Raw genomic sequence first — 27,449 nt, 5'->3', positions numbered from 1 at the left:
TCACATGATCTGTGGTCTTTGACTCATGATAGAAGTTTAACTTCTGTAGCAACAGTGCAAAACTGTTTTATAGCGTTCATGCATAGTAACTTTTTTTTTTTTTTTTTTTCATAAATTGAACTCTTTTATTATCATTTTAAAAAGAAATTAAGAAAATCTAAATGGTAAAAGTAAAACACAATTGCACCAGGAGGAGGGTGAAATTGGGTTAGACCCCACCAATTGTATAGCTCAAATAACCCAACAAAAATGTGCAAGTTAAACTAAAAATGGAGGGGAAGAAAAAAAAAACCTGGCCCCGACTTGACGCGACAATGCAGAATTTACACTTTCCTTTCTCTGGTTTAGATCAATTTCCTATGGGATATTTGAAAAGATTCAAAGAAATACATATATTTATGTACATAACTAATAGTACTCGTTTAAAAAATGCAATGCAGAATGTACGTTACTCACCAACAGATCTACAAAACTACATACACATTTCTACATACACATTTGATGGAACAAATTGAGCTTCTTTCTCTAATATAACCAATTTCCTTTGTTTACCAATCTTCATGCAAAGCAAGGCTCTAAATCCTACAAAACTATGAACAAGGTAACATGCAACCAACTGCCCATCCTAAGAGTAAGCCAGCTCCAACAAGACTCAATCCTAAAGCAAATGCAACAGCATATGATGTAATGTCACTTTTTGTGTTGCCAAGCATTTCTTGTTTGGCATTGCCAAATTTTATCTTTTTCTTGCATGGTTTCCTACCTATCCATGGAAGAGCCACAGGAAAGGGAGTAGAGATTGGCTGGTCCTCATGAGGGTTAAGATCTTTCAGCTGCAACAGTTGAAACCATTGTTTATAGGCAAAAAGTTGTGAAGCCTGTATGAAGAAGAGTGCAATGATGTGCTCCTTTTCGGCACAAGCCTGTTTTGCTATCTCCTCTGCTTCCCTTGCACGTGTTTGGGAATGGCACAATGCTTCCATAAGTTGAGCTTTACTAGGATGGTCTCCCTCAAAATCTTGTTCTGTGACTGTGACACCCCCATGGATGGTGGGATAACTGCAACAAAATTTCAATTCCAAGCAAATTCATTTGAAAACTAATTTCCATGCTCCAAATCCATATGGACAGTTTTATTCACTTAAGTGACTCAACCACACACACAAAAAAATTAACAATAAATTACAATAACACTTTCTGAGGTTTTGTAAAATTTCTTCTGATATTACTCCTTTTTTTTTCTTATGCTAACTCTCCTTAATTGTTTGAAATACATTACACTAACACCTCTGTTACATTAGATTGACACCCCTTGCTACCCAAGAAACACATTACACCAATTGCTAAAATGTTATAAAGGCATGGAATCGTGATCAATCTCAAAATCTTCAATGAGTTTCAGTGTAATTTACTGAAAAATTAAAGATATAGCATCGTGAGACCCTGGGACAAAACAATGAGATGAACCAATTTCCTAAAATACACCATTTCCCCAGTTTGTAACTTGTTTGATTAAAAATATTTTGGGAGTAAATTATAGCCACACAAGGTGCTAGTGCAACCAAGTTAACCAACAAAAATGAACATGAAAATACCTTGAATATTTGTCACAATCAACATGTACGCGCCCTTTATTGGTTGAAGGCCCCAGCTTCCTATGCATCAACCCTGATCCTAAACTTTCCTTTGCTTGAACACTGAAATTGGAAAAGACACTGGATTTGGCTTGCCAGTCGGAAGATGTTGTTCTTATTTTGATATCACTGATATCAGCACATGATTGTCCTCCGAGATACTTCTGTGGAGGTGGAAGGTCACAATTCTCAACATGGTTGAATGATTTGCACGAAACCAAAGAAGCTAACTCATCTCTATCTGTAGTTCTCCACCATGGCCGTGCCTTCTCAACTCCAATCCAAGAATAATCAGAATCAAAGGATAAATCATTTGTTTGCTTGGACTCTGAACAACCAACAGAATCAGTCTCCATTTTCTCATGTTTAGCTATCATATCCACTAGCTGAGGATATGCTTGAGAATTTTTACTATAGTCATGTGTAGCATCTCCTTTACATGTCTTATTTTCATTACTAACTTTCAAATCTTCAACTCGATCCTCCAATCCATTTAAGTTTTCATATGATAAACCTTTTTGAAAGCCATAGTTAGGTTGCAATTGCAACCACCATCTTGAGTCAGGAGTTGCAATAGAGAATGAAGAGTTCTGGTTAAAATGGGTAACATTAACAGCAACATGATCAGATTCATCAGCAGCACTGGCTGGTTCAGCATTAACCAATTTTGATGTTGCGCATGAAGATTGACAATAAGCCAACTTGGGAGCTCTTTTTGTGTCTTCTTGGACAAAGCAACGGTTAACAGCTCTCTGCCACGCAGCCCTCATATCTGCTGTGACCATCTTTTCACCTATTCTTCATAATTTCTGTGCAAAACAAAAATGTGGATCCAAAATCAAATAAAGGAATTTATGCATTATGTGGAGGAGTTTAATAGGCATGTATGTACTGCATATCTAAAACTATTACTAGTAAACCAATAAGAAATTATCCTTAAATCAACAAACTTACTTTACATGACAATTTCTGATTGCTCGACAGTGTATATATTATTGATTCAAAAATGATAATAAAATAGAATAAATAAAACATTGAGATAAAGAAATAGAAATAGAAACAGATAATAGTTTTGCTGTAACATGCACACATCCAATGTAAAGTTCTCAATTTTCACAAAAACCGTAACAGAGTTTTGGATTTTCTTCACACACTCCCCAGATGACACACGATATTCAAAAGGGGAAGGGAGCACATAACAATAAATAAAAAAAATGCAAAATCTCAACATGGGTTGTAGTGTACTGAAAAATTTGAGACTTGGAATTGAATATTTACCAAAACTTACGAGAATGGTCGAGAAGCACACAAATGAAAACAAAGAGAAGATAAAGAGAGAGAATACAAAAATCTAGAACATCCAGAACATCACACAATCACTCATGGAAGTGCAAGCATAACATTAACATAATGTAAGTTGTGAGTGAAACACTAACCACATAAAACTCGAGCATTCAAATGAAAGATGACGAGAACTCCATGCAAACACAAAGTTCATGCAAGTGGATGAAAGAGAAAGGAAGTTGAAGATTGAAAAAAAGGGAATGAGATTGAGATCACAAGAATTAAAAGCAATTAAGAAGAAGATGGTAGTGTTTATGAGAGGTGATGACATTGATGGCTTTCGTGTCGTGACTGCTTACGTTGTTTTCGTATGTTGTTGGTTTCCGCAAGCAGTGTTATGGACCGGTGTTACGGCGTCGTTTCTGACAGATATGTCTCACCTTCGTGGTCTTTGTTAAATGGTGGGGCCCACTGGGAAAAAAACATTCTACGACGATCGGTGGTTTCAGGTTTTTTCAGGATCAAACCGCATCATAAGATCAGAACAATTTCAGTCTGACACGTGGCACGTGAACAAGATTTGGACGGCTGATATCTGATCCACCAAATTCTCAAAAGATGAGACATCATTGTTACATGGAACTTATAGAAGAGTTTCTTCCAGTGTGCCCTGATTACCACTTTTACTAATTCCATTCCTACATTCAAATCTCTAATTTTCTGAGATATCATTGTCTAAGAAAATTAAACATTAACAAAAAATAATAATTAAATTTTAAAATTAAAATAACAAAATTTCAAAGACTAATATAAATTACTTACTCAAAATTATATCTTCAATTGGATGTTAAATTTATATCTATGTTTTGTACGGTTGACAAGACATCATATTGCAACTAACATGGCGTGGACTGAATTTAAATCACAATTACGTTGTGTGTCAACACAAAGTTCATAATCAGTGGGCTTACCCATTGTTTTATTGTGGTTGGGGTTAGTATTTACAAATTACAATGGGTTGTGATCCACGTTTCACTTTTGGTTGCCAAGTGAAGAAAAGATGATTATTCATTATTCAAGGCAAGCAGGTGAATGTAAGAACTAAGAACAAACACTTCTTGAAAGTTTTTTTTTCTTTTCAATTTTGTATTTATAGTCCATTGAGATTTCTGACAGGCATTCTTGAAAAATTACAAATTAAAACAACGTTTATTAATAAATAAAATTATTTCTCATATATTTACTTTTTATAAACTTTAATTTATCCATAAAAAATGGGTGGAATTATGCAGTAACGTGTTTGAGTCAGGAAAGCACAAATGTTTATTTGGATATATCTTATCATATTTATGGGGATTAAACTACATCTACTATATCAAATTGGAGCATTGTAGATTGGGAAAAAATGATTGAATTTTTTTTTTTTTACCGAAAATAGTCGGTTAGATTAATTCTTAACAAAAAAAAATTAATCATCAAAAAATTAATAAATATTGTGTCAATAACACTAACTCAAAATTGCATTTATACAATGTTAATTATCTTGGATTTCTATAAAAATATAAAATATACAAAATAAAAATTGAAGTGTATTGATTGAAGTGATAGAATATATATGTATATTATATTACAACCATCTTCACAATTGGCTGAGTCACCTTAGCCTTGCAACAAACCTGCCAGCTGTCCCTGCTAGCTGTCCTCATTCTGATTATTCCTTCCTGTATTGCATTTCTGTTATTTTTGATTCTGCATTCTGTTTTTTTCTCTTTCTTGTTTTCAGCTGCTATATATATGCAGAGTATTGTATCTTCTCAATCTGCAATGAATTAGCTCACACAAGGCTATTACTCAGAGTCCTTTATCATGATGTTTCTCATTTTATATTAATTTGTTAATAGAGTTATTTTATTTAATAATTCATGATATATAATTTAACTATTAAAATAAAAAAAAATTATTTAATGGTTAAAGAGTATAAATTTGTAAAATTTTAAAAATTATTTTTCATTCCATGTGCTAATGTACACCTCCAAAGCAACCACATCACGAACCTCAATTCAAGTATAAGCGCAAAACTAGCCATTGTTATATTTGTTTACTATCTTTGTCGTGCCTTCACATTTAAATACACAAAAAATTTAAGGACAAAATTTAATAGTGTGTTTGGGTAGAGAATTTAAATAGAGTAATTCATTTGTTTGAAGAATTTCAAATTTTTTGAGGTCAAATACCATATTTGGATGGATAATTTATAATGAATTTGAAATTCAAGTGTTTGTGAAATTTCTTGAAATAGTAGAATTTCAAATTCTCCCGAAAAAGTAAGATTTTAAAATTTCTCATATTTTTTTTCTTATTTCACTTATATATTTTATCTTATCTATTACCTCTTAATGTTTTTAATTATTGAATATTTAAAAATATTTTTAAAATTATTAAATATTATCTAATATTAATTTTTAAAATTATTAAATATTTAAAATTTAGTTAATATTTATTTTTATAAAATTTAATTTAAAAATTCTGACATATATATATATTTTTAAAATCAATTTTATTATGGTAGAATCAAATTATCATATCCAACCTAACAATTTAAAATTTGATAAATTTAAATTGACTTATCCAAATAAAATATTTTAAGAATGATAGAAATTGAAATCAAAATAATTTAAATATCAAGAATTTAAAATTTTTTGAATTTGTATCCAAACACACCATAAGTATTAGGGTTGTTCAAATAGATGAACTAAACTAAACTATATGTGAACTAAACTAAACTATAATTGTAGTTTGATTAAACTGAATTGAACTAAAAAATAATTCCAAAAAATTGAACTAAACTATTTTATGTGAACTATAGTTCTTAAGTTTGAACTATACTATAATTTATACTAAACTAACTACTACTACTTATTATGATTATTATTATTATTATTATTATAAACTGAATTCAAATGCATTTTAAAAAAATGTCTTTTCAATTTTAATTTTTTAATTTTTTTATGGTCAAACTTATACTAAAAATAAATAAATAAATTTATCATAATCCATGATTATTATGCTATTTTTTAGTAATTTGATTTTTGACGAGTTCATAAACTAGTTCGATGTCATAGAACAAAGACTATGAAAAAAAATAAAGTATCTTAATAAAGACTCTAATTTTCAATGAGCTTACTGATCTTATTAATTATTAAATAAAAAAATTAAAAATAATATCTAAATATTATATGTAACTATCTATTTAATTAATGCATTCTTTACAAAATAGTATAACTTTAAAAAAATATTATAAAAATGTATACCATTACTTTTATAATGTTGCAAACTCAATCATTAAACTCAACTAATTAATATTATATTTTTTTATTAAAATAATATTTTTTTACCATCAAAAATAAAATTATTTGGATAATAAAGAGATAAGTTTGTACACACATATATAATACATTTTTTTTTAACTTTTATAATAATTATATTAAAAATATAGAAAGAGTAATAATTATCAAAAGAGATATAAATTTTTGTTCAATTAATAAATAAAAATTATTTTTTTTAATCCTGTGAATTAAATCACCATAGCAAAATTCTGTAACCAAAACAAAAATGTGTAATTATCAACGGTAACACTAAACTACTGGTATACTGACTCAACAGTGAACAATAGGCAAAATTGAAAAGTTATGTAAAAAATATTAATAATGAGAATTCATATTAACATTTTAGTCTAACAAACTACTCTTTAAAAAAAATTTAAAATTTATAAAACTGAACATAAAATTCATTTTAGTTCAATTTTTATAAAAATAATTGAGTTTTTTCTAGTTTAATCCAGTTTAATTATTTATTAGTTTAGTTTTAATTAATTATTTAGAACATTTCTTAATTATAACTTTTTTTTATAATTAAAGTGCTCTAAACTACTTTTTATAATAGTTTAGTTTTTAAAAACTAAACTTAACATATAGTTTAGTTTAGTTTTTATAAAATTTAATTTAATTTTTTATAGTCTAGTTTAATTTTTACAATAGTTTAGTTTAATATAGTTTTTTGAACACCCCTAATAAGTATATTTTTTGTACCACTCTTCAATTAAAATAAAATACTCATTTCAGAAATCAGTGTTAATCTTTAATTATAATCTTAATCGCGTGAGTTAACAAGATGCCAATTTTAGACCAGAAAAAACACTGTAGACACATGGTAGTATGTTTCTCATCTGATTACTGTTGCACAGGAAAAGAAAAAGCTTTATGCCTCACAAAAGTTATAACTTTCCTCAAGTTCTTAACATCACTGACACAATTTCTTTATATATACAAGCTGCAACGTATGACTACAAATGTAAACAAAACCAAGCTCACTAGAGGATCTAACAGAAAAATAGCCAAAACATGACCTCCTTCCTCGTATTTGTATAAACTATACTCACATGCTTCAACAAATTCAAATTGGTAATATACACCAAGAACAAACACTAGTTTTCTCTTAAAAAATTTGCTAGCCTCGAGAGGTATTCATAACTAAAAACACTTACATGCCGACAGCCACTGACTAAAGTTTTGGTCCGTGCTGATAGAATGACTCGAATCAAAATGAACCCAAGCAATCTGTTCAAAGAAGCAATGAGGTTCACTAGCATGAGATGTATATATCCCGGGACGTATGGCTAGCCCATGTTGCAGATTTTTTGGATATCTGAACATAACAATGAAGAATCCTTTTCAAAATGGATGGTGGCTTCAGCAATGTTCACATTTCCCATGTAAGTTGTTGAAGAAGCCAATAATGCAGAAAATGATAACAACCTCTCACCAATGATGACCACTGTCATGAAGCATTCGTGGCATAGTAGAGTTTGTCATCATCAACACAAAGGATCTCAGAAGTATCATAACTCAATTCCATGGCCACGCAGGTGATTGTCCAGCCGTATCAGCTTTACTGTTCCATCCCCACCGCATGTGAGAAAACCATGGGAAAAAACTTGTATATCTGTAACAGCAGCCTGTGACAATTTAAGCTAAATTAGTGTGATAACTCTTTTGTCTCTTCTCTTGGGTGTGTTTGGAAACTTGTTTGCATCAATGCAAACAGGTATTCACACATTCCAATGTACCAACTAAGGGTGTGTTTGTATAAATGTTCGTCTAAATGTGAACGTACGTTCATCTAAAAGATACCTCACACTTGCTTCTCCATTTTGTGCTTTGGAAATTGGGATTGTCCGTTTGAAGCTTCTCAAACGGAAATCCAAACATACACTAAGAAGTAAAAAATTGTCTTTTCAGCTCAATGTGGTTTTGTAGATTTTCAACGGTAACATGCACTATACTTATTTGTTTAAACTTTAAAATAGCACTGTTGGCACAATTCATTTAGCTAGAGACTAATTTTTGTTGCGTAAAGCAGATATGATTTCACAGCCAACAGGCACTGGCAATGGTGGGAGTGTCTGTTACGTGTAAAATAGGTGAATTTGGTGTTATACACATTAAGAAACATAAAAATTTAATATAAAATTATGAAAAAAAATTACCCGGACAACACCACCAAATCCACGAGAGTTAGGCTGCAGAAAGGTGTGCTTTTCATGTATCTTTGACCAGTGATGTACTAACTTTGTGCTCTGGGCATCCCAGAGTTTGACATCTCCATCTGTGCTTCCAGTTAAAAACAAGCTGGTATTTGGGATGGTAACTACTTTTGTGACACTCCCTATGATCATTAAATTTAAGCTGAAATCATTAGAAAAAGAATAAACCATTACTACCGGTGCAAATAAACTCTCTTCACCTGAGTGAGCCTTTGGAATGTACCAAAGCATCCCATCTACATTCTGGTCCTTGCCACGAGGCGAAGATGAGATAGAGCTTTGCCCAATATTATCAGCATGCCTGTGCCTTTTAGCCTTTCCAGTAGCTATATAGCGAAAGTCATGAAGTCCAACATCACCACCTTTACCACCAGTCACAATAAGGGGGGATACAGAACCACTTCCCACATGATTATCAAAAACAGATACGGTGTTTGCACCACCTTCAGAAAACAAGAGGCAATGTTGGAAATGTGATAAGACATGGGCAAATTTCATGAATGAAACAGGACATAAACCCCTTTTTTAAAGGAAAAAATGATAAAAACCTTAAGAACATAATTCACCCTTCACAGAAAAATATACTAAAGCACAAAGTCAGTATCAGTATGCATGTTCAAATCTAAAGAATGGGCTATAGAAACCTTTGATTAAAGAACATTTCAGCACTGGAAGTTTCAGATTTTAAGGACAAGATACAAAGGCACAATCCAACCCTGATTAAAAGTTTATTTTTCTTAAAAAGAAAGTTTAATCATGCAATAATTTGCAACTCCATCCAAATTTCAACAAATTCTATATGGATACATGAAAATTCAATGATTCAATTATATTACATATTGTTAGATATAAAATCATTAATGTGTCTTTACCCAATAGCTTAAGCTTTTGGCATAATTGATTCACGAAATGGTATTAGAACTTCAATCTGAAGACCTAGCAGTCTAGACTCTAGAGTTTGATACTTGTGGCCTCTGTTATTCTAAGTAGAGGTTAAATTTTAGAACAAGGCAGGGTGGGCCTTCACATTGTCTATGCTTCAAGGTCCTTGGGACTTGTGTGAGGGAACATGTTAGATATAAAGATCATTCATATGCCTTTGCCCAATATTTTAAGCTTTTAGGATAGTCAGATCTTGACATGTAAGAGATGTTATAAAAATATAAAACCATTTTTGTACCTTTTCCTAACAACTCAGGCTTTAGAAATAGTTGATTAATCACATTGACATCTATGAAGCACGAATTCTAACATGAGCATTGGAAAAGACATGGAAACAAATACTAACACATTTAATGTCTAAAATATAGGATACCGGAACACTACATACACACTGAGAGAGACTCCAATGAGATGAAATATGAGTAGCATAACAAAAGATCTAAATTGAAGGTATATTCACCTTTTTAAGCCAACCTTCTATGTTTTTCCTATGATAACAAACCTCAAAAAAGAAGGCAAGAGACGTTATTTTTTAATGTTTTATATTATATTTTAAGATGGCTTATCTAAAAGTTAAAAAATTAATATTTTTTTAATATTAGTGAGTGTTTATCCATATGAAGGTGTCTGCCAGTGTCTAAGCCAACAATTTTTTCTTTTAATTGGACACCTAATAAGAATTGTTGGGCAAGTGTCGAAGAGTTTCAGTGTCGGAAACATGTCCAACAATGCAACACTTCATACAAGAGAGGTGTTCGTACCTCAAAGCATCAGAGTCTCTACAACCATATGGTCTAGAGTTCCACTCTTGCTGCCACCATTTTTCAAATAAAAAAATTGAAATTACACAAGTTAGGGCCACATGTCAAGCTCAATGGGTCTAGTTTGGGGGCATATTAGAGATGTTATAAAAATATTATACCACTCATGTACCTTCATCTAATAGCTTGTCCTTTTGGAATAGTTAGTTAATGATATTAAGATGTCCTACATTGTTTAAGGATATGACCAGAACACTTCTCTCCCCTTGAGCTATCTTTTGAGCGTGAGTTAGGCCAGTCTATTTTTAATATGGTATCAACTTATCCAGTTTTAATGCTAGGTTATTCGCAAATATCTAATTCAGCAAACTTCACACTCCTCCTGATATCTAGTCTTGGGCATGGCAGGAAGCAAACAACAAGAAGAACCAGAGCGGGTGTAGATGCTCGGGAAGGAATGGGAGCTGAACCAACAGGAATTGGTCAACGAATAGGAAGTAAGTTAAACCTGTTTATAATACATAACATGTATAAGCATTCATTACTAAATCTAATTTAGAGAAAGACCTTCATGACATAAAATGGAAGCCCGAGAAGTAGTAGGTGGAGCTAAAGTGTCCCATATGACAACATTAACACCACTAGAGCTATATCCAGCCACAGCTATTATCGATCCACTTGAAGAAAAATATGTGACATCCCTGAAATCAAATGTAGAATAGATTTGCATTTAAATAAGAGCAAAATAACATCTTTATTAAGAAGAAAAATAACAAATAAACATGTCAACAAAATATAAAACTCAAACTTGTTGAACCCCATCCTAAACAACAGTGAAATGATTAATTCATAAATCATGATTATGGATGCAGTTTTATTTTCAAGCCAGTTCTAACTTTGATGATATGAGGTCAAATCTAACCTTGTCCTTCATTTGTGGGTGTTCAACATAACTAGAACAACCACATAGGGTAAAAAATGTGGTAAAAAAGGGGCCCCCAAGGGAAAGAAAATTTAGAAAGTCAATTTCTGTCTGTACTGCAGACCAGAGAATGAAAAATATCTCTCTTTACAAGGTTATAGTAATTTAGGTGATGCATATTCTGAACCAACAGTTACCTCCCAGAAACAGCTTAAAATCAAGGGTGACTAAAATTATAATTGCAGGGAATGAATAATTGTATTACATTTACATCATACTGCACAATATTTATATACATGAATTATGTAATCAATCAATCCCCAAAGTTTTAGGATTAGAATGAGCTAAGGAAACTAGGAAAGAATCGAGGGAAACAATAAAATATGAATAATATCTCTAATATCTATCAATCTAAACAATTGTTTTATAAGTAGAGAAAGAAAAAGTACATACGATGCATGACCATTAAAGCAGAGAGATGATTCTGTTGGACGGACATTGCTCCTTCCTCCAACCTCCAGTTGCCATGTGCAGACAGTTCCATCTAATGCGGCACTGGCAAACCGATGTCCAAAGTGGTCAAATTGTAAAGCTGAAATTGATGCAAGGGCATAAGGTGGAGGGACATTGGCAGCAGGAAGTACTCCATACGTAGCAGTAGCTTTGTTTTTGTTGAACTGCATTTATAATGCTCCTTATTAGCCATAAGCATGAAATTGATCACACGACAACATGTGCAATTAATTAACTGCATTAATCCAGATATTATATACAAGATATCTTTTAGTTCTGGAAGGGGGAAGAGTTACAATACCAGCACAGAAATTTGAACCTATAACCTCTTGCAAAATAATCAAATAATGAAAAAGTTTACATAGGATGATGGATATTCAGTTTTATACCCAAATAATTGGACAAGGGTGTCATATTCAAAAGAACCAAATATAACAAACCATTGGTTCAAATGACACCCTCCTTTCTAGTGACAAGAATTGTATGGGCAATTGTGCACAAAGCTTGAACAGTAAACATGCAAACTTAAGAGAGACAATTGGACAAGTCACCCGCCAATAAACAGAACAAACCATAAGATAGGGGGAAAAATGCTCTCTATTTGTTTATACAAATACAAGCACGTCAGTCACATCTAATATGTATGCATAGCAACCTGAGATTTCCTTACCTCCCATAAGTAAATGTGTGTATTGCTAGAACCAACCAAGAAGAACGGCCTCATCGGATGACTAGACAAAGCCCTGGTACTTATGTTCTCCAAAGTGGCAGGTGAATCAACAAAATATTCAAAATCTTGTTGAATTTCCCAACCTAATCCAGAGGCACCAATGCCAGCATAACCTAGCATTCCTAATACTCCACCACCTGTCAAGTCATTGCTGGGCCAAGCTGAAGAGTCCACACCAACAGTTGCTCCACCCAGCCCAAGGTGTACCCCTTTCTTGCTCCCAAGGCCAACACCAGGAGAAACACATGTTGGAGCAGGGGTGGATTCCGAACCTGCCCATCCATTCTGAGGCCAATCAGCCTTGGCCCACAAAAGATCATCTGATCTACCACTAAAATGAACCTCATCTTCCAGATGAAAGAACATTATACCCTGAATTTGATAAACAGAAACAAATACATTTATATACTTTTTGTATATTCAGATGTTGGATGTCTGAGTTTTCTAAAGAACAAATTTAAACGCAATGAAATTTAAAATAAAGCCATCTAAAAGGAGGACAAAGTATAACTGCAAATGCAAAATAATTATCATTTCAAATAATAGTAACAACAAATGACCATTACCATCTGCATAAAATACCATATCCATATTTTGTTTACAGAATACATTGGTCCATTGACCATCATATGACCAAAAAAGGGGAAATTAAGTTGAACACGAATGTTAGAAATATTTCCCACATTACCTTCTTCAAACCCTATATCCATGCTTATGTTATGTGGATCACAGCCACATGTTAAAACATTGGAAATACTTAACAATGGCACAGTTCAGGGGGGGGTCCAGAGATAACAATTTCCTCATGTTATTCTGAATATGTACATAAGTATATGTCTAACATGGATTCTTTTTTTGTTTTGCCTCCCTTTCCCTTTTCAGACAGATTAGTCCCAAGTTACAGTGCCAGCAGTGTTTCACCCTAATTATCATCTTTCCTATCCTATTTATATTTATTTTTAGCCTAAATATACTGTAAATGGCTTATGATTATAGGTCACTCTGTCAACTCTCAATTATATGGAGAATAATAGAGTGAAATGAAACAAACTTTTGAAGATACATAGATAGATGTTTTCATATTTCCTTTATGTATGTTAGTATATATGAACTCTTTTTCTTAATGACGTGGACCACTAATTATGATTACCATATCACTTTATTTCAATGTTGAATTATTTCAGTTTAACTTGTTTATTTATATTTCCCTATCTTGATATAATCTGCATATCAGAATCTCTGGTTTTAAATCCATAGCATAAATATTTCATATTAGGATAATAGTTATGATTCTATTAATTAGGAATCTCTATTTTTTATTTTATAATTTATTATAATCATACTCATTAGAGATCTCTTTATTTTTTATTTTATTAAATAGGATAGTTGTTAGTTATGATCATATTAATTAGGGATATCTTTGTAGCCTTTTTAAAAGACGGACCTGATTAGAATTTTATCAATGAGAAATTATTTTCAGAAAAAGCTTCTTGCTTTCGCTATATAGGTCACAAGAAGGATTCTTTTGTGAATAGGTCTTTGACTTAATCTTACACTACAGTTCATAACACTTACCTTCAAACTTTTTATCATGTTAATATTTACAAATTGTTAAAGAAAGTGTAATTCATAATCAAATTTTAACATTTTAATTTAAACTACTTTTTTAATAAAAAAATCCAGGATTATCAATTCATTGTACTTCTCTTCTGGTACTGAATTCAATTCTTGGCTCCACCTTCAATGCTCACCCACAACAAAAAACTGAAGCCTAAGGAACAAAAAAGGCTAGAGAAAAAGATTGAACTGAAACCATACCAAAAGATCCTATGTGCAAACAAATTATACAATCTTTTCTACATAAAACACACAGGCATGCCAATGAAAAATTCAACATCCATGCATCCAAAACTTCAGAATAACATCGAGACAAACCTTCCGGTTGCTAGCAACTGCAGCTTCCCGTTGATCAGTAGAGTTCATACACAATGCCTGCTCAAATATAGCAACAATGTCATTCTTATATATACATGTATATGGATTGTGACCATGTGAAAATGATTAAACAGATGCAGAAATCACCTCCAAAAGTTCTCCATTTCTCTTGTACATTTCTCTGGGACTCTGGAAAACTGCAAAATTTGTTTGAGTTATGTCTTTCTGGTTTGATCTTGCAGAAGCATGGCCACTTGACATTCCTATAACAGGAGTTCCAACTTCATGATTAGAAGATCTAGTGCTAAGTTTACTTTCACCAACACATGTATCATCAGTTTTATACAGTCCTGTCATAATTCTAGACAGGTCATTCCATCCTTTAGTATGCATATGATCCAAATCATTTGGCCAATTGAGTTTTTCCTGTGCAAAGCAATCAGATATCAATTTGGGATCCGCACAGTGATCCCATAATAATTGATGAACCGAATAGTTATCTTTCCTGTTCCCCAATTCCAAAATGTCCAGGTTTTGGTTCTGACTGAATTCTGATTTTTGTTTTAACCATTCAAGAGTAATTACATTCAAATCATTCTCTACTTTTTGCCACAGAAATTCTGCATGTTGTTTAACATGATAAGAAGAAATGTGAGTAACTGTTGTCATCAGTAGATCACATAGGCTAAATGAGACTAACCGAATCTTCTCTTGCAAGCTGATGCTTTCAGAATCCATATTTATTAGATAAGACTCTCCATAAGTATATTTTCTGTGGAAAGGACCAGACAAATTACCATCTCCAAGTTTGGCAAGAATAGGATTCAAATTAGATATCATGAATCTAGACATATGCTGCCACAAGCAGGTCCCTAAAATCTTCCATCTTTCATCATCAGGAATTGAATGCTTTATATCTGCAACTAGTTTATCTTCTGCACATTTGGACAATTGAAGGTTATGTATATTTGGCATGAAAGAAGTTTGAGCCAACTTTCCAATTTTTGGGATAAGCTTCATCAGATTCACCATATCAATGTCATAAGGATTACGGCCATTAGATTGTGGAACCAAAAATGGTTCCACCATATACAGAAGGGCTTCAGCGTTTCTTTGAAGCCAAGCTAATGAAAAATGTAAATAATACTCGTAAAAATCCAAGATATCAAGATGTGTTTTGACAAGATCTTTGCCAATAGAACTCAACTGGATCCTAAAAACTGCTCTTAAATATGACAATGAAATCAAAACACCTTCAAAGCGGGACTGCAAAGCATCTGAAAACTTGGGTTCTCTCTCAATAAATGAAATAGATGAACTTCGTTGAAAATATTCCATACTGCAGGCACAAAAAAATCTTGAATAGAGAAAGGAAACATCTTCTGCAGTCTTAAAGAGGGGCTTAATCTGAGAGTAATATAAATTGAAATCATCAAATATATTTCTCTTCTTTTGAGACAGTTCCCCTTGAGTGCATCCATCTATCATATCATATCCAATGTACAATGCTCCATGATGGCAAAGTAAGAGAAAAATCTGCAGAAAAGGGAAATTAAAGAGTGATCACAGAAGTATATTGCTGAATGGTGACACACATAAGGAGGGAGGGGGGAACTAGAATAGAAAAGCATACCATATTGATTAGACAGTGTGGAGCCAATAAAAACCTCTGTTCAAATAGAGCAAGTCCTGTGTGTAACTTTTGTTTAAAACTATCAACTGATCTCTCATATCGCACCATGTAGTCATCAGAATCAAAAGCTTCTCCATTATATTCTGCAAATGTATCAGGCCAGCTTGGATGCTCTCGTATCAATTTTGACAAGTAGCAAAGTGCCAAATTCAATTTAATATGGAACTCCAGATGTGCAGACACATCAGCAGACAACCAGTTAGAGCATTTTCTTGGCAAAGGCTTAAGAGTGCTGGACAGCACATCATGATTGTCACTTAATTCACTCTCTTGATCTGCAGTCCCGAGCACACTCAATGAAGATGAGAAGTACTCCAATGCCTCAAGCTTGAAACAAGAAAACATTACGAATAATTACTGGCCGTAAACATAGGTAGAGCCACATATTGGCACTGTACTTACACATGTCTAATATCTCTGCATGCACCCAATACCTCAGGCATCAACATTAGTAGCAACTAATCTAAAGTTGCCGCAAAGAAAACTTAATGAATAATAACTCCAATTAAAAATAATAGGATTATAGAATTGTTTAAAAATTCTCTGTTTTCGCTAATTTGGCTGGGTACTTGGACATACATAAAAGTTATCACCCAAAATATTAGTAGATTGACAAGAACAGGTGGAAACATTTACATGAAAAAGGCCTAAGAGGTATACTGCAAAAAGAATTTCTCAAGGATGGCCCAATAAACAATTTAGGCACAATAAGATGCCAACTTCTCCACCTTCAATAGCAGAAAATCAATATCACACCTACACACAAGGTTAAGTGTTAGATTTCATCTTAAAACCAATTGATATTAAGTGAAGTTGTCCAACAGATATATAAGTTGCACCCCAAAAATTGAGGTAGGTGATATGGGACCTTCCAACACCTCTCCTCCACATATTCCTGCCATATTAGGCCAGCCTACCAAAATAGGTGTTTTACCAAGATGAGCTATAAGCTCTATACCATGATAGATTTGATCTTAAAACCAATTGGCATTAAGTGAAGTTGTCCAACAAATATATAAGTTGCACCCAAATAATTGAGGGAAACAATGTGGGACATTCCAACACTATGAAAGGCATAGTGAGTATTCCTTACACAAAGAAAAAAGTAGCTCAGAACACACTACACAGTTTTCACATCAACCAGCCCAAGATAAACAGAGCAAAAGACAAATTATTGAGAAAATGATTGAAGTTTTGACATTAGTTGAATTCATTAGATATGCTCGTAGTTCAGGCAAACTTATTTTTTATGTACAAATACAATTCTCAATTTATAATTGATTAATTGCAAAATATGTAAAATAAACTTACAGGATTACCACATCTTTTTAGGGCAGTAACTGCCACCAAAGTTGCCCATCTCAAAAGGATTGCAGAATTTTGCTCCCCCACAGCATTCCGCATGCTATGCTTTGTTGCTAACATTTGGCAATAAAAAGCAATGGTAGGGTCCAAAAAAGGACAATATTTGGACATGACAGTGGACTTCCAAGGCACAGGGTTTACTGAAAACTCTAGCATTCTATAAAAAGATTCATAGTAATTACCCATTTCCCACTGCAAATCAAAAACATCTTGTTAGAGTTAGGATCATGTGTGAAGCAAGCCACTACAACTGAATAAAACAAAATGTCCCTGCATAAATTGAATGCAAGTATTTTGGGCACCTCCAAAAGGCTTGCTAGCCAGTAGTCTCCTTTCTCAATTGCAGATGGAAGTATGTTCTTTGTAATTAAATGATGCTCCAGTGGTCCACCATGGCCCTCAACAAGACGACAAAGGACTAGGGCAAGCTGTTCATCCCCAAGATTCTTAGCACAAATATTTATAGCAGAAGAATGGTCACCTCCAAGCAAAAAGAAAGCAATTGCTAATTCCAGCTGATGCTTTCCCAGTAAGACATAAGCATTTTTTAAAGCAGCAGCTTTATTTTTATCATCCTGTAATAAAATTATTATGGTTGGATCGTGACTTAATACCATAAATATGATAAAACACATGCTAATAGGAAAGCAGTTCGACACTTACATATACAATCCAAGTTAAAACAACAATCAAAATAAAAATCTACTTAACTCTATCAGTTTAATGTAAATCACTAAGTTCTTTATTGGCATTGATGAAAAAATAAAATTTAAAAAAAAATGCTCTTGTAGATTTGTAGGACAATTTACCTGAAAATTGCGTGAAAGAAAGCCCACTAAAGGCTTATCCTTCTCATCCTTACTGATTTTGAAAAGGCCAGCTAAAACTTGAATTCTATTCAGTGCAATGTACAGCAAAGCACAATCCTTAGGATTTTTGTTCTTCAAATACTGAGCTCTTGCCAATTTCTCCATCTAGAGCAAAAGGAACAAAAGAAGTATTAAAACTGTTTGAATTGGAAAAAATATTATGAACAATGAGATATTTTAAGTCTGACTACAATAATCAACAGATGACAAGCACATAAACAAATAAAATAACTATTAATGAAAAAAAAAATCCTTCCATGTTCTAATTTGTAAAAGCTGATGAGAAATCCCAGTTTTTCTTGCCACATCATGCAATCAGCAGATATTGAGAGTAAAAGAAATTAATATAAGAGACTGGATATTTTCTCATAAACAGCACTCTAAAGCATCACAACAGTTGATACTTTATATGCATCACATCTACTTCCCAAGGTCCCTACTCCATACAAAGAAAATGTAAAAGGACATTAAATTATTCTCCATTAAAGTACATAACAAAATTATGTAATTCTTAACATATGGTCAACAGGAAAATATGCTCCCAAATATTTTCTACATCTTAGGAGGAAAAAATAAAATTCCAAGTTGAATTTGGCAAAGTCTTTAACAAAGGTGGCACAAGGATTTGATATCCGTGAGGAGAAAAGGCTATCTTCGAGAAAAAGTTGACCAACTTTCAATAGTTTGATTAGTGAACTACAAAACAGAAAAACTTGATGGAGACAATGGTAACAAATGAACAAAAGGGAAGCTTTATCAAAACAGGTTAACATCAAACTCTTTTTAAGATAAACTCAGGTAAATTGGTTAAACTCATGTAAACTGTCAACTAGCATAAACTTTTGAGTTAAGAAGTGAGTTAGCAAATTTGAAATCAGCTGTAACTCCCTCTCAAATGATTTGAAAATATGAACTCCTTTCTGATAAGTCTCCACTTCAGTAACATGTTTTTATAAATTAAAATATTATTTGGTCTTATTTAGACCTAGTGTACTATCACTGTATCACACTTTATTATTGTGGTTTACGACTTTGTTTATTATAACATTGAAATGTTGAATTGTTGTTGTTTAAGAGTATTATGTTATGCATATGTCACTAATATGTTTTTAACATTATATTTTACATCAGGTAAACTCTAACAACTCTATAAGTCAATGGAAGCTCCAAGAGTTTACTTAGACTTTCAAGTTTGACAACTCTGTTCTTTAGGCTAATAATACAATCCAATAAGTACAAACTATCAATAGATAGCTGAGCACTACCTATCTGATCTATTTTAACGTTTATTAATGCTTCTTTAAAAATCTTGAATTCAGTCTGCCATGTTAAGAAATTAAAGGAAAAATTTTAAAGCATGCCAGTTTGTATGTAAATCTTAGCTCTGTAGTGAAATCTGAGGCCAAATATTCATGACAAAAGTAAGGAATGCTTGAAACAAGAAGAAACTGTTTAAATTAGCTGGCAAACTAAATTACCTAGCAATTATAAATTGTGAAGTGAAAGAAATTTCTGTCAATGATGCACTAAGTAAACTATTTTATATTTTCTTCAAATTTGATATCAGCTAAAAACCCTATAAAAGCAGTAAGAAATGTAAATTCTTGTGAGATATAGCAGTTCACATGCTGGAAACTTAAGGTTTCAATTTCAAAGATTTTGTTTCATGTTTGTTTCCCCATATAGAACATGGAGAATAATGGAAAATAGAAAAGGACTGAGCATTACCCTTGCACGCAATTGAGGTATATTAGCATACCAAAAGCCCATACCCAAAGCACGCATTTCTTGCCATGAAGGTTCATTGGGTATGACAGAACCAAACAAATTATCTAGGCAATCAGAGTGGTAAGCCCATACAAACAACCTAGAGTTAACAAGCAACTCTTCGTAAGACGCAGCTCTAGCAAACTTGCGGAGAAAAAGCAGTTGCTGAAACCTTAGTCCAACCCAAAACCTACAAAGAAAAGTTTATAAATCACATCACTCATGTATCAACTACCAAAATGCAACCATATACACATAAGATCCCACCACCATCAACATGTTCTTTAGATATAAAATTCATCATCTAAGTTCATATTTCATAATTATCATCAGCAATAGCACTCCATAATTTTGTAGTTCATTTATTCAAAGAATTTTGACAGGTGAAACAATATCATTAATAGGTCATTGAATCTCCATGGTAAGAAAATTAACAGAATGCATAGTCATGAGGGGGCAAAAGATACATAGTCAACAAGATAAAAAAGATGATTCCATAAGCATAGCATGTTGATGGAAAGATAATTTCTGAAAATCCCTGACAAAGAATAAATTAAATTAAAAAAAAATCCAATCTACTAGCCTAATAGAAAAAACAGAAACTAACTATTTGGTCAACCTTTTTTTTCTTCTTACACTTCTTTTAGCATGAATATTGTATCACCCTTTCTCCTGACACAAGTTAAGAATGACAAACACTTATATAACCAACAGACCTTCTGAATAGTTAAGAACCTGTTCATACCCATGTGCCAGCATATTAATTCCACGATAGTTCATGACCTTATAATGTAATAATTCTCATGTAAATGCAATAGAGTTTGATTTTAACAAAGTAATTATACTAAATATTATCAGGTGCTATGCCATTGATGTTCAAATGCAATAACAATGATACAAAATAATATGAAATAACTAAGCTTCAAATATCTCAAAAAGTAAGCTAGGGTAGTTTGCAAATTGTGTGTTGATAGCTGAATATACTTTTATTTAATTGTAAATTTGGGTAGTTAAGATCAAAATCAAACTTACTCATATTTGATTATATTCTGTTTTATATAGGAGATTTAGTTAGATGGGATCAATATCGGATTATTCAAATCTGATTTGATTCTCCTTTATTTTCTTCTCCTTATCTTATCTTTACATTTATTTTGTAATCAGGGTGATTAAGATTTCTTCTAATCATCTTTGCATGTATAATCTCCTCATGTAATTTTGATCAATGTACAAAAATAAAGATCTTTTTCTTCTCTAAAATTGCAGTATGTCTCTTGTATACATTCACTTGCCATGCGTGTATAGGAGCCAAGTGGATAATATTTCAAGATAGTTCATGTTCTATTGCAGAGATTCAGAGGAACGTCTTCAATTCAAGACATCATATCTTTGGTCCTGTATTTTATTCTCTACTCCAAAATTTCCGTCAAGAATTTTATTGATATAATATCTTATAATTTGTCATTTATCCTGGTCCATTGCAGGATATCCTTTTTGTTTACTTTGAGTTTGATTGGGAAAAATTCCATCAGTATCTTCCAATAATTTTTACTTATGATTTATCAAACAGAAAAAAAATAGATAAAAGGAAAAGGTCAAAGGAAATGTAACAGGAAACCATAAATATATTAAATAAGTTCATGAATACCTTCGCCCAGGTTCATCAAGACTCTGATATGCAGAAGATGAATGTGCACCACTAACTTCACTAAGCAGATCTATAATTGCAAGAATTTGAGTCTTCTCTGTGTCGATCAAAAGTGGTAAATCAGGCAATTTCTCAAGAGATTCAATAAAGCCATTCAGCTCAGATTCTGTTGAGGAAATGTTTCCATTTTCAGGACTGGAAACTGAATGATATGGAAACTGGAACAAGCTACTCTGAGCCTGTGAAATTGATGTCATTGAAGTAGCATCCCCACTCCATTGGAACCCCTTACCTTGGGAACCTTTTGATATACATCCTTCCAGATAATATGACAGTGCAATATTTGGAAGACCAATTTTTTTGGAGATGTGTATCTTTTTAGGATCATAATTGGAATTCAGGCATTCAACAAGATGCCTCAGAGCTACAAAAGCACGTTTCCAGTTTCCTGAAAACATTAAAAATAAATAAAAATACAAGAAAAACATGCTATCATTCCCATTACATGTTTGAGTAAATTAGTTGAGTCATCACTATCAGTCATATAATATTTTTAAAAAAAATTGCTCAACCATTACCTGAACTTATATTAGTAAGTAGTACATCAGGGTGATAAGTAGGTAATGATCCACTAATTATCTCAGCTACTTCTAAGATACTCCATAAACCAACCTTGGTAAGAAATTCAGATTTTAATTGTTCCTTGGCCAGAAACAAGCTACTGGAAAGGTTATTGTCCTTCAAAATATTTTTTATGGACCACTCAGAATCACAATCTGCGCGACTATCTCCAATTGACTGTTCTCTGAGAGCACCAATGTCACGTTCAGTAAAAACTGCAGAAAATATGTCTTCATATATTTCATCCTCACAATTATAGGTATTAGGCTCTGAATCACAATGATGAAAATTACTCCTTTGCTTTTTATCCACATGGAACAACCAATGACTAAATACACTAAAGTAATTTCCATGAATCACCACTGCTGAAGCTCTGGGTCCCCATAAGAAATCATAAACTGGAATGGAAGTGAAAGCATATGCAATGCGAATCCATATATTCAGTTTTGGAAAATTTACAGAGTTTGACAAAGTTGTACCAACATGACACTTAGGAGCATATACTTGCAATTCATTTTGCAAACAAACTCCAAGCAATAACTCCCCAGTTCCTAAAGTTAACCACTTTAGAGCAATAACATCACTTTCAAGCTTTATTTTATCCTCCAAAATAAAAGTTCCTGCACTAATTAGTGGTACAGCATCCCATATATGGATGGTATTGATAGCATTTGAATTGCTTTCGTAGCAGAATGTAGCAATCTTCTCACCACAATCAGGGAAACATATACCCTTGATGGGACCATCATGTGCAACAAAGGAACCAACTAGCTCCCACGGCAAGTGCTGGGTCAATGAGTTGCCAGGTTTACTTTTCCAGAGTTTCAAGATGCCATCAGAGGAGCCTGTGGCCATGATATATGCAGGATAACTACTGCAAAGATCATTTGCAAAGCCAAACTCTTGTTGTCTATGGCTCAGAGTGCCTGGATCAGCCACTGAGAAACTAGTAACCAGATCATTGGAACTTGGATACTCACATGAACATAGATTTACAGTAATGCAATATTTTTTATTAGCAAATGTACTTTCAAAAGCCCAAACACTACAGTCATCAATGCTTTTAACATCAAAATTGCATTCACAAATGTTTGTTGACATGTCAAATGAGTGCAAGTTAACTTCCCATGATAGGGCCTGAAAGTTGCCCATCCATATTGCCAATAGCATAAGTTTATTATTACGAAAAAAATTTTCACAATTGGAGTTCAAAGGAATTGTAAAGATATCGAAAGGGCCATCCTCATAAGGACCGTGACCACTGAAAGGAATAGTGCATAAGTAGTGACATTCTATATTTTCTTCTTCAGTTCGAGAAATGTTGACAATGAAGCAATCAATACCCCGGGTATGCCCCATAAAAAAAAACAGTTTGTCATCAAGTACTGATGGTGCCCATGTCAAACTTGTGTACAAGGAGCATGAGTCTTGAGTTGCAAGCTTTCCACATAGTTCCATAGTAGGAACCAAAGTTGGACATCCCAAAACGCAGTTTGAAATGTTAGAAAGTGACCAAAAAAGAAGCAGTCCATTAGAATCCAGAGAAGCAGCAAATTGAACTTCACATGTACAAGGATGAATTGACACCTTTAAGATTTTCCCACTATGACCATCTAAGTTTAAAACTCCACCAGTCAAATGGGAGGAGATGTTATCTGTGTTACCATTATTAATGGAGTTCTCCACAGCATCATGTACTGTTTGAATACGGAAAAATGACCAAACTAAGGAATTACATGGTAATAGCTGAAGTGGAGAGCATATGATCGGTGGACCAGACAGGCAATTTCTCAATATAATGACCTTATGAAGAAACAAGGCATTTTTAAAATCCGAGGAGTTAAACTTGTAAGCATTTGCTATGTCATGGTTCTGGAGTTCATGCCTCTTCCATAATGTAACTCGGGGGAATCTCAGTGGGGAAACATCATCAAGACAGTGCACAGCCCAAAAGCTAAGTAACATTCCAGGACCAAAGCCAACTAGCCAATCACAATTTCTAACATCATGCTCCAATCCTACTTTGGGAAAAACTTGTTTGGTCTTTTCATCATTTCTAAATATTCCCTCAATTTCTGTCCCCCATGTCACAAATATATCTGAACCAAGAGTTCCGTTGAAGGACTGATTAATCTCAATAACAGCAACAACACAATAAGAGCATCCCATGTTCTTCTGATCATTGTTGTCTTTCCCAGCTCTCCTGGCCTTTCCATTATCAATTTCACTCCATAACCTTGCAGTTCCATCTAAGCAGCACGTCAATAATACATGCCTTAATGAAGACTTACCATATCTGTTTGATAGCTTTACCCTTGATGGTCTCCATTGAATCATTACAACAGGTAGAGGATGATGTAGTTTGACTTTTGAATATTCAGATAGTCCATTGCTTTGACATAATAACACAAATTTGCTTACTTCATTGGTCAAGGTCCCTTCAATGTGTTCTTTACTATGATGTGCTGCAGTTGCTGAAGGGCCCTCAATAGACCAAGTTGCACAAACAAGAGTTTGGGGTTGATCTGCTTTAAACTTCCAAGCAACTTCCCAACATTTGTTACTCCTTTTCCAGAAAACCACCTCCATTCCAACAGAAATAATTCCATCTCCTGATCCTGTCCATCTGATGTTTGCCACTTCCGTATGTTGTACAAGCACTGCATTCTGGCTCCAACAAAAAGAACCTGAATATGAGTGACAAGATCATGTTTTTAATATATGGAACTAATAAAATAGATGACTTGTCCGATTGTAAATTTTTCTTTTTATCTTAGAAGAATGAATATATTAGAAACGGGAAAGAAAAAAGTTCAAGAACAGAGAATAAGATATCCTCCAAAGAGAAATAATAATTTCAAAGAAAAAACTTATCAAACAAGAAAAGCAAAACAAGTAATCGAAGTTTGCCAATCTCTTGAATATCTAAACCCCCTCTATAATAAACATTGACCCCATTGACCCCATTTTATGATAAACTCTTCTAAAGGTGGACAGACCATACAATACCTCGAGGTCTTCTTTAAATAGGATTTTACTCTAAACAATACTGAAGACTTTAAAAAGCATGTAAACTACGAGTAGTCGAGTTAAGACCTGTTTGAATAAAGTTCTCCAAAAACAATTCTAAGAGAAAAAAAAATAGAAAGAAGAATTGAAATAAACTTCTCCATAAGCTAAAACTAGCTTATGCATTAGTTAAAAGCAAGATTTTGAGAAGCTAATAGGATAGAGCTTCTACAAATTGCCTTATACATAAGTTAATTTTAACTTATGGAGAAACTTCTTTCATCTATTTCTTCCTATTTTTCTCTCCTATAAGTACTTTTGGAGAAATTTACCCATATAGGCCCTTAGCTCTAAACTGAATTAAGCTTCTCCTATAAGTTAAAATTAAGTTATACACCCCACCTTTTGAAGATATTATATGAAAGAACTTCTATAAGAGTTGTGTGCACAAGTTGATTTTAAATTATAAGAAAAAACACAATTTTTTTGGTAACCATGTTATTGGTGCGAAATATCCACCAATTTCACCAATGACTAATTTTCATCAGAGAATCAGGCTAACCACGTTTTTTCCATATTCAAACTCAAACTTGAAACCTTACTTAAGGAGAAGAAAATAAGAAAAAACTCAACTTATTTTATTTTCTGATCTTCTTCTCCTGTACATACTTCCAGAGAAGTTCACGTCTACATTCTTGTTTCGTCATTTTTCACTCCTAATCACAAACGCGGGTGCCAGAAATTAGAATCCAACTCCTTTCATTTTCATAAACGAGTGAAACATAACATGAGGAACACTAGCAAGTAGCAACACTCCTTGACAGACTCTTTCTAACACTTAGTGACTAAAATATATTGAAAATCACATTATAAAAAAGAGTATTAGAAAAAGAGTGGTAGAGAGAGTATCGCTATCATTTCTCCACGTAACAGTTATAAACAAACATGTGAATCAACACGTGCTCAATGATATGACTTATGACTCAAGAACTATCCTCCACTCCTCCTTGTGCCCTCAGTAGAAGTTCAACATTCAACCGTTACGTAATACATACAGTTTACTTCCCACAGAACACATGATATCCATTAAAATTCAGCAATTAAAGCACATATATGATATATCCCAAACATATCCATTAAATTTGAGCAATTAAAGCAAAAAGAGATCAGAAGTAGGAGTCACCTTGAGCAGTGGCGGAGGCGTGGCGGAAAATCCAGATGCAGTTATCAGCGGCGGCGGCGAGGTCGCCGGAGGAGGGAGTGCGGGGGGACCAGGCGACGGAGGCGGCGGGATGGGCGGAGAGCTGGAAGGATTGGCGGAAAAGGGGGCCGATGCGGGTTTGGTGAGGGGAGAGAGGGGAAGGGAAGTGGGAGACGACGAGGAGAGAGGAGGCGGCGTAAGCGATCCAGGAGTAGCCGCAGAAGTGAGGGAGGAAATCGACGGTGGATTGGGAGAAGGTGGGAGCGGGTGGAACTGTATCGGATCTCAGGAGACTCAGAGGAAGATGTTCGATAGGGTTCACCTTCGCTGCTCCTTCTGTTTCCGTCTCTGTCATAGTTACTCTCTCCACCTCTCTGATCAGATCAGAGGAAGAAGATGAAGATCACGCATCAATGTCTGTTTCCTGTTTCTCGTAGTTGTTTTTCTTTTTCATTTCTTTTTTTCTTTTTTTTTCCTGCATGTGTTTTTTAAATTTTTATTTTATAAAGCAGTTTTTTTTTATAGCTGGAACAACTTAGCTAATTCATCTATGCACTTGATAATAAATAATGATATTTTTTTATTTTGTAATTTGATTATAAATTTTTTTTTAAATTGACTACAAATGGTTATATATAATAATTTATTTATATATATATATATATATATATATATTATAAAATGACTATGCATGTATTTAAAAAAAATGTTATAATGAATTCATTAAATTAATCTTAAAAATATAAGTTGCTAAATGATTTGTATTACATTACATAACTAAATCATATTTGTTTCTAATCACTTTATCAAGGTAGAATAATTAAGACTGATATACTAGTAAGAAATTGTGATAGTATATACTGAAATTTTATTATCATTATTATAATTTTTATTGATAAAAAATAATCACTTTATCTTAATAGGAATAAAAATTTGTTACGTGACTTGTTTAG

The 27,449-nt window shown here is 33.2% G+C and overlaps 2 protein-coding genes across 4 annotated transcripts; both read right to left on the bottom strand.

The window, feature by feature from the left end:
- Window positions 1–369: 369 nt before the first annotated feature.
- On the bottom strand, window positions 370–3,291 carry LOC109807278 (uncharacterized). The gene is made up of 3 exons (XM_020369798.3): window positions 3,071–3,291; window positions 1,596–2,443; window positions 370–1,059 (listed from the first exon to the last, which is right to left on the bottom strand). Exons 2-3 carry the CDS (start codon window positions 2,417–2,419, stop codon window positions 591–593), a joined length of 1,293 nt encoding a protein of 430 aa, XP_020225387.1. The 5' UTR covers window positions 2,420–2,443; window positions 3,071–3,291; the 3' UTR covers window positions 370–590.
- A 3,826-nt stretch (window positions 3,292–7,117) lies between these two features.
- On the bottom strand, window positions 7,118–26,973 carry LOC109807783 (transducin family protein / WD-40 repeat family protein). 3 transcript variants are annotated; one of them, XM_083074885.1, is made up of 17 exons: window positions 26,479–26,615; window positions 25,929–26,011; window positions 22,244–24,973; window positions 21,666–22,113; window positions 19,979–20,207; window positions 18,191–18,355; window positions 17,684–17,956; window positions 17,328–17,573; window positions 15,957–16,343; window positions 14,471–15,859; window positions 14,324–14,380; window positions 12,329–12,760; window positions 11,599–11,822; window positions 10,791–10,924; window positions 8,721–8,963; window positions 8,464–8,642; window positions 7,118–7,932 (listed from the first exon to the last, which is right to left on the bottom strand). In XM_083074885.1, the coding sequence occupies exons 2-17, from the start codon at window positions 25,960–25,962 to the stop codon at window positions 7,816–7,818; spliced, it is 7,287 nt and encodes a 2,428-aa protein (XP_082931011.1). In that variant the 5' UTR covers window positions 25,963–26,011; window positions 26,479–26,615; the 3' UTR covers window positions 7,118–7,815. The 3 variants fall into 3 exon arrangements, with proteins under 3 accessions (XP_082931011.1, XP_020226003.1, XP_029129055.1); XM_020370414.3 differs by lacking the exon at window positions 25,929–26,011 and having other exon boundaries at window positions 26,479–26,973; XM_029273222.2 differs by lacking the exon at window positions 25,929–26,011 and having other exon boundaries at window positions 22,244–24,953; window positions 26,479–26,613.
- Between the last annotated feature and the right edge of the window lie 476 nt (window positions 26,974–27,449).

This window comes from Cajanus cajan, chromosome 5 (assembly GCF_000230855.2).
Source record: "Cajanus cajan strain Asha chromosome 5, NIPB_CcT2T_4, whole genome shotgun sequence".
Lineage (NCBI taxonomy): Eukaryota > Viridiplantae > Streptophyta > Magnoliopsida > Fabales > Fabaceae > Cajanus > Cajanus cajan.
Note: the sequence above shows the minus strand (reverse complement) of the source record. Positions and strands in the feature narration are given on the sequence as shown.

Bases quoted from the DNA above. Each gene is read 5' to 3' on its own strand.
- LOC109807783 (XM_020370414.3), bottom strand. From the start codon at position 26,851: ATGACAGAGACGGAAACAGAAGGAGCAGCGAAGGTGAACCCTATCGAA. The intron at 22,114-22,243 runs GTAATGGTTGAG...TAATGTTTTCAG, and splicing joins ACTTACTAATATAAGTTCAG to GAAACTGGAAACGTGCTTTT. The intron at 17,574-17,683 runs GTGCCCAAAATA...TTTGATTTGCAG, and splicing joins GGCTAGCAAGCCTTTTGGAG to TGGGAAATGGGTAATTACTA.
- LOC109807278 (XM_020369798.3), bottom strand. From the start codon at position 2,419: ATGGTCACAGCAGATATGAGGGCTGCGTGGCAGAGAGCTGTTAACCGT. The intron at 1,060-1,595 runs GTATTTTCATGT...ATTTTGTTGCAG, and splicing joins GATTGTGACAAATATTCAAG to TTATCCCACCATCCATGGGG.